The sequence below is a fragment of the Lycium ferocissimum genome, chromosome 4 (genome assembly GCF_029784015.1).
Source record: "Lycium ferocissimum isolate CSIRO_LF1 chromosome 4, AGI_CSIRO_Lferr_CH_V1, whole genome shotgun sequence".
Classification (NCBI taxonomy): Eukaryota; Viridiplantae; Streptophyta; class Magnoliopsida; order Solanales; family Solanaceae; genus Lycium; species Lycium ferocissimum.
Genome location: NC_081345.1, coordinates 30,577,316 through 30,584,519, shown reverse-complemented (window position 1 = coordinate 30,584,519; position 7,204 = coordinate 30,577,316). Strand labels below are relative to the sequence as shown.

At 36.9% G+C, this 7,204-nt stretch overlaps 1 protein-coding gene across 1 annotated transcript; it reads right to left on the bottom strand.

Annotated features, from left to right (window-relative positions):
• Window positions 1-575: 575 nt before the first annotated feature.
• Window positions 576-6,743, bottom strand: LOC132052237 (flavin-containing monooxygenase FMO GS-OX-like 4). The gene is made up of 7 exons (XM_059443676.1): window positions 5,925-6,743; window positions 4,451-4,521; window positions 3,750-3,902; window positions 3,477-3,559; window positions 2,370-2,505; window positions 2,108-2,281; window positions 576-1,005 (listed from the first exon to the last, which is right to left on the bottom strand). The coding sequence occupies exons 1-7, from the start codon at window positions 6,667-6,669 to the stop codon at window positions 793-795; spliced, it is 1,575 nt and encodes a 524-aa protein (XP_059299659.1). The 5' UTR covers window positions 6,670-6,743; the 3' UTR covers window positions 576-792.
• Between the last annotated feature and the right edge of the window lie 461 nt (window positions 6,744-7,204).

Below are 7,204 nucleotides of genomic sequence, written 5' to 3'. Positions count from 1 at the left end.
AAACTCACTCTTATTCCTGGAATCAGAGGAAACATTTTGTCTAGTAATGACCACTCAAAAGAAAGAGTGCAAAGCCTCAGCCCGACCTCTAGCTATGTTAACGTAAATTGAGGAGTTGAGCCTGATCCGGCGAATCAAATACTTTTGAATGCTAACATGTGCTCAATCTAGCGGGAACACATGTATGACTACTACTAGTAATTGCTTTCTCCTACGTATCTTCTGTTTCGTGGGACATAAAGCAGCAGTTATTTTATAAACCAGAAAAGCATGGAGTTAGATTAAAAGTTTCAGTATTCATAGGGAAGTTGAAACCCTGAGAATAGTTAAGATAATTGATCACATGTTTTATTCATGCCTCTGTATATTGTTTCTCCTGCTCTCTAACACGTCTCTTTATCCAATCACATGACTAGGCAAGACCACATTAGTACTCTAATTGCACCTGAGCATTATTTTTCCCAAATAAACGTAAAATTCTGTTTTTTTCTTTTTCTTTTTCTGTTTTTCATGTCTTGATCCGTTGTATCGGCCTCTCTCTGCTTGCTGAACAGAAATTGAAAAGGAACTGGGAATTCATCACTGTCTTATTGAATAAATGTACAAGCATAAGTAGTGGTAAATGTTTACAAGCTGGATAACTTACATTAAATTTGATGGCAGAATTACAGTTGAAATTAATTGAGGAATTTCCAGTTGTTACTATACTTTTCGATTTATTAAACTATATGTTTTCTGTAACAACAAAAATAACCAAATTCAGGCATATTACATGCCAGTGTTCACAAAAAATCATCTTGGCAGCTTCTGTGCTCGAGCTAGTTCAGGAATATATTTTACGAAGTCTTCATGAGCTTGAATGATTAAGTCATCATCGTCCCACTGGTCACGATATGTCTCGGGCTGAGAGTTTCTATTCTTTCTTGAGATAAAATACATTTGCTTTCTCCATTCTTCAGAGAGTGTACATCCACACTCAGCAGCCAACCAATCATCATAGTCAAACTGTAAAGATGGGGATTGACAACCAGTCAAGAATTATATGACACTGTTTTTGTTAATCTAATTGCCATGAAGAACATGTATGAAGGTGCTGTCACTAGCATGAAAACAGCAGTAGGAGATATATAGGAGCTTCCCAGAATAGTGCGTTTACACCAGAGATCAGCATTGAGTCCTTACTTGTTTACCCTAGTTACGGATGAGCTATCAACACAATACAAGATGAGGTCCAATGGCTAATGATATGGTGTTAATTAACGAAATTGGTGAGGATGTCAACCAAATGCTCGAACTATAGAGAAGCACATTAGAGAGTAAGGGTTGTAGGATAGGTAGAAATAATGACTGAATACATGCACCGCAAGTTTAGTCTGCTATGAGACGAGCGAAATTGACGAGAGATGAGACAAGCGAAATTGAGAGAGATGAGACGAGATTGCGGCACCAAAATGCATGCAAACAATTGCAATACTTAGGCTCATTGTTTCAAGAGAATGGAATGATAGATAAAGATGTTACTCATAGGATCAAAACCGGATGGTTGAAATGGAGAAGTGCTACCGAGGTGTTATGTTATAGAAGGATGCCTACCAAAGTGAATGGAAAATTTATAGAACTACCATAAGATCGGCAACGTTATTTGGTAATGAACGTTAGGCTGCTAAAGTTCAACATATCTATAAGATGAGTATTGCAGAGATGGGGATACTAAGATGGATGTGGATCATACAAGATCAGATAAGATTAAAATTGACCATATTTGCCAGAAGGTGCAAGTAGCACACATTGAGGATAAAATGAGAGAAAGTCGCTTGAGATGGTTTGGTCATGTTCCGTGTCGACCTGCAAACACGATCCCTTTAGGTGTGAAACTATGGTTAATAAAGGTGTTAGGAAAGGACAGTAGACCTATAATCACATGGAAGGAAGTTGGAAAAACCTACAAATCATTTGCTTATCCCACTTTGTAACCCCACCCCCCAGCCCTCTCCCCCCACACCAACCCACGTAAGGCCTCTAAAAAAGAAAGAAAAGAAAAAGGATGACAACCCATAGAACAAATAGAAACCTTAAACCATTCGACAAGGTTGGATAGATGCTATACCTGACAATCATCCATAATGTGAGTGTACCGCTTTGGAATGCCAGCAGCTTCCATGGATGAGTAGAGAGCTTCAATATCAGCATTCATATCTTCCTTTGATGGGAGAGAAATGCGACCAGATAAAACACCAGCAATCCACTTGCTTTGCAGTTCACATAAGCAGAATGGTATAACCTGGTGCAACCACAGACAAATACTTCGTTCATGTCTACCATTTAAAATGTAAATTGATAAACCCCAGCATAAACCCTCTTAATTTTACCTTCCAAGGCAGCCCAACAAATGAAAGACTTGGAGCAAAGGCTGGTGGGAAAATGTGCTTGTAAAGTGGACCAACACGGTTGTCATCCACAGTCACTATCCCATTAGATTCAAGAAAAGGAAAATGATATTTGTACCTGGGAAACATAGAGTAGCAAATTTTTTGATAATTCATCCTACCATCAATTTGACTATCTTGTAAGATTACTAGCAATTATTTTCGATTACAAAAAGTGAAGGTTAGAGATCTCTCACTATGAATTAGGAGGTCTGTACTAGCAAACTCACATAAATAATTAGAATTCACTTTGTGCACCGAGCTGCCCATTTTTTAAGCCAAAGATAAAGAGAATGTTTCTCTCCTTTATGTTACACTTTCTAGCCAAATCTGCCCTCACTAGTCTAGAACAACATACCCAGTGTAATCCCACAAGTGGGGTCTGGGGAGCGTAGAGTGTACGCAGACCTTAACCCTACCTTGAGAGGTAGAGAGGTTGTTTCCGATAGACCCTTAGCTCAGAATAAAGCAATAACAAAGCAGGCTGCCATCACTAGTCTGTAGAATATAATTTCAACTGGCCTTTTAATTTCCTGTAGACTATAATTTCAATCATATAAGAAAAATGGCAAAACAACCCCCCACCCCACTCCGGATAAAAAAAGACAAATTATTACAACCATGCAACTTCCCTTATGGTTAACATGGTAATAATTCCTGGTTTCTTTCCAATGAAAATATCGATCGATGTTCTTTTAAGCTTACAGTTAAGGAACCAAAAGGGTACAGGGTTTATTTTGAGACTGGCCTACTCCAGAGCAGATCAACTACTTTACTACTGTTTCTAACCTTTGGATCCATTATCTACACTTATCATGCCGGTTCCTTATTGATTGTCTGTTGACCTCGTCATTCTTTTGTTTGTTTTTTATAAGGACAGCTCACCTCGCCATTTATATCATTATATGATCCTAGGCAAAAAAGATGTGCACTAGCCTTTCATTTCTCCTTAAAAAGAAAAAGAAAAAGAAAAGGCTATCAATGTCACCTTTCATTCGTTTTCTTTAACCTTGGGTGAAAAGGAAAGTTTCAACAGGACTAATCACTCACCCTGTGCAGTGTAGGATGATTTCAGCAAGGACTTTGGAACCATCTCGAAAACTCACGCCACCATCACTGCCAACACCTTCAATCTGCATGATTTAGCTGGTATCAGTTTTCTTCAAACCAAACTGAAGATTGAGCAAGCATCAAGTGTTTTTTTCTTTTTTCTTTATGACGTAAGAGGATTTCATTACATAGAATCCAGGGGATGCAAAGTACAGATCAGCATCAAGTGTTGACAAACCTCCACATGAATATACAAGTTATTAACCACTTTACCATATTATGGAGCCAAATATTATCATAGCCAGGCAGCTTCATCGGAACTCCACTTGTAGCTGATCTAGAAGAAATGTGGACTTCTTTAGCAACTTCAGCAATTTCTCTGGAGATATCAGTAGCACTTGCAGCACCTCCTATCAGCACAACAACCTGGAAAACCATTTATAATTTACTCTGATCACAGAACTTAAAGGTAAAGTGTCTTATGATCTGGCAATAAGATGATACTATTTCTTGAGATACATTAGTAAAAGCTTAGAAGCTGATCCAACCAGGGAGCATTTTTCCCAAGTCACGTCTAGGCTTGAATAAGCATAGACGTATGTTCATTTTCTGTATAGCCTATCATTTCTAAATAGCTTCCTAAGAACAAGGACTACTATAACTTCTAACTATTAATATTCATTGGTAAACAAACAGGTAGATTTAAAATTTAAGAGTTATGTGTTTGTAGTGTCATCCCTCATATATCCATTGATTCATTTGAAAGTAAGACTTCAATAATAGCATTGTCCAAGGACGTTCCGTTCAATAATCTATTATGTCTAGCTTGAAACTTCATGTAATAGAATATCATAGAACACTTTAAGTAGAGCAAATTCGTAATCGAACCAACTGCAAGCATTTCAGTCACATGGCTACAGTATTATTAATTCGGAACATCAATATCATAAAGAAACAATGAACCTGAAACGTACTTGGTCTCGAAAAGGTTCAGGATCACGGTAATTGTGGCTGTGAATTTGCTTTCCTGGCCAGACTTCGATTCCTGAAAGGCTAGATGTCTCCAGTCAGAAACTTCAAAAACTGCTACTGACACAGTATGCCAATCATTGGGAAAACTCATAAATAATGTCAAAGCTAATTATTTAATAATGGCATAAAAATGAAGTTAAAAAGGTAAAAGAAAAGAGAGAAGGAAAACCTCAGCCAAACATTCAACTTCAATAATGCTATTCTTGAATTTCTATAATACTTTACTGCTATGTCATATGGTTATCCTGAACCAGAAGAAGAAAAATGGAAAAGAAGTGGCAATTCAAATAGTAACTCAAAAGTTTTGAACTGCTTGCAAACCATAACAGACAAAGTACTTATCATATATGTGCATTGTAAAAAGAAACAAAAATATGTCTGAGAAATAAAAAGGCTAATCTTTTATCCATAAAATGTTCTTTTATCCATAAAATGTTCATTCTTTGTCGTCGACGCTGTCTCAATAACAGAAAGAGAAAAGGAGCAAACATTGCAAACCAAAATATACTAACTGCTTGCAACAGGCAAAACCGTGATAAACAGGAAGTCGTAATGCCGGTGCTAAAAAAGATCAACTTTGATTGGCCACCATCACTAATTAAACAGTAAGTAGGATAAAACAGTTCGCTTAATGTACAAATCAACTTGTCTTGTATAATGGATTACCAAATACTTAAAATCTCCACACCAAACTTTATTACAAAGACAACAATTTCATCAGCACTTGACTTATTCCAGCAACGAATCTATAATTACAACAAAGTGAAACATGACTAAAGGATTATATTCTACTCAAGTGTGAAGAATAAAAGATCAAAGTACAATTGGATTATCAAATACTTGGTTATGAGTATAAAAGTTTCATCAGCATTTGACTTATTTCACCAAAGAATCTATAATTACCAAAAATTAAAGAGTGACTAAAGGAGATAGTACTCTATTCAACATAATACCCCCTCCATTTCAATTTATTTGTCTTACTTTCCTTTTTATTCCGTTTCAAAAAGAATGTCTCTTTCCTTTTTTGGCAACTCTTTAGAGGGTGTTTGGATTGGCTTATTTTAAGTGTTTATTGGCTTTTAAGCTCTTTTCTACTCTTTGTAGTTTTTGGGAAAGATAAAAAGTATTTTTAAGCACTTACTTTTAAGCCAAAAAAATACAAAAATAAGTCAAAAGCCAAAAGTTGGCCAACTTATAGCTTTTAGCTTTTGGCTTATAATCTACTTTTAAAAAGCCAATCCAAACACCATTCTTAAAGAAAGATTTTGGTACATTCTACATATCTTTAGTTAATAACCACAAGATACAAAAGCAATTCAATACTTCCTTAAACTCCATGTCAAGTCAAAACCAGATAAACAAATTGGGACGGAAGGAGTAATAAAGCATTAAAGATCAAGTTTTTCCATAAATTACCAGGAATATCAGCAATTCTTGGTTCAGTATAATGTCCATTACATATAACAACAGCATCATACACTTCATCATCAAACACATCATCATTTCCTCTCTTTCTTGCACTAACTTTCCATTTCCCGTTTTCCAACATTCCCACATACCCAACTTCCATCCCAAATCTCACAACCTCAATAACCCCAAACTCAACCGCAAAATCATTCAAATAATCCAACACTTCCTTATGACCCGGGTACCTTCTCGGGTCACTACCCGACCTTTTCTTGACCACAAACGGGTAATCCCGAAAACCCATTACTTCTCTTGGTAGATTAACACGTAGAGATGAATAAAGACTTGAATGAATGATATTCCGGTTCGGGTCGAGTCCAATCGGGTCGGATTCTGTGTCGGGTGTGTAAACCCATGTGCCACCTAATTGATTTTCTCGTTCGAATATAACGACAGTGTGACCTTCTCGTTTGAGTTCTCGGGCCGTAACTAGGCCCGCTGAGCCCGCACCGATAACGGCGACGTTTTTGGAGGTGTTTTGAGGCATTGAAAGGATTTTGGGGAAATGGGATGGAGTTGGGGTTGGGGATACAAGTGTCATATGTGTCATTGTTTTGAGATAATAATGAGGTTGGTTTGAAGAGATGACACTTCGAAGAATCATGACTTTGGGCAATATTCTATGTTTTGTTGTTTGCTGAGTTTGTATATGTTGTTTTTTGTGTTTGATTAGTTGGTTGTTGGCTTGTTGCATGTGGATTTGTGGTATAAGTGGACCCGTGAATCTTTGGTTGATTCTTCACCACATTCAGTATTTTTCGTTTCATACTTCAGCTAAGAATGAAGTTTTGAATATTTTGTCGGGAACTATCGCATCAAAAATCTTTTGAAGGGAACGTTGAAGCAGCTTATGATATTAGTACTACTAGTTTGGTTGGTTGACTATCTGAGTTGTAATTTCCTTCCTCATTTTTTCTTCCCTCACCTCTTCAACAACAACAACAACAACAACCCAGTGGAATCCCATAACATGGCGTCTGGGGAGGGTAGAGTGTACGCACATTTTACTCCTATCAAGGTAGGACGACTGTTTTCGAAAGACCCTGATCTCAATAAAAAGTGTAAAAAGAGGTTAAATAAGGCCAAGAAATTCAAAGCAATATGGAAATGAAAATAACGAAAGCGACTAAGTCATGATGAAGCAATTTGCAAAGAGGCAATAGCTATCACAGGTAAAATAAGATAATCAAAGTACAGAAAATAACAGATAGTAGTAGAAATCAAAGCAC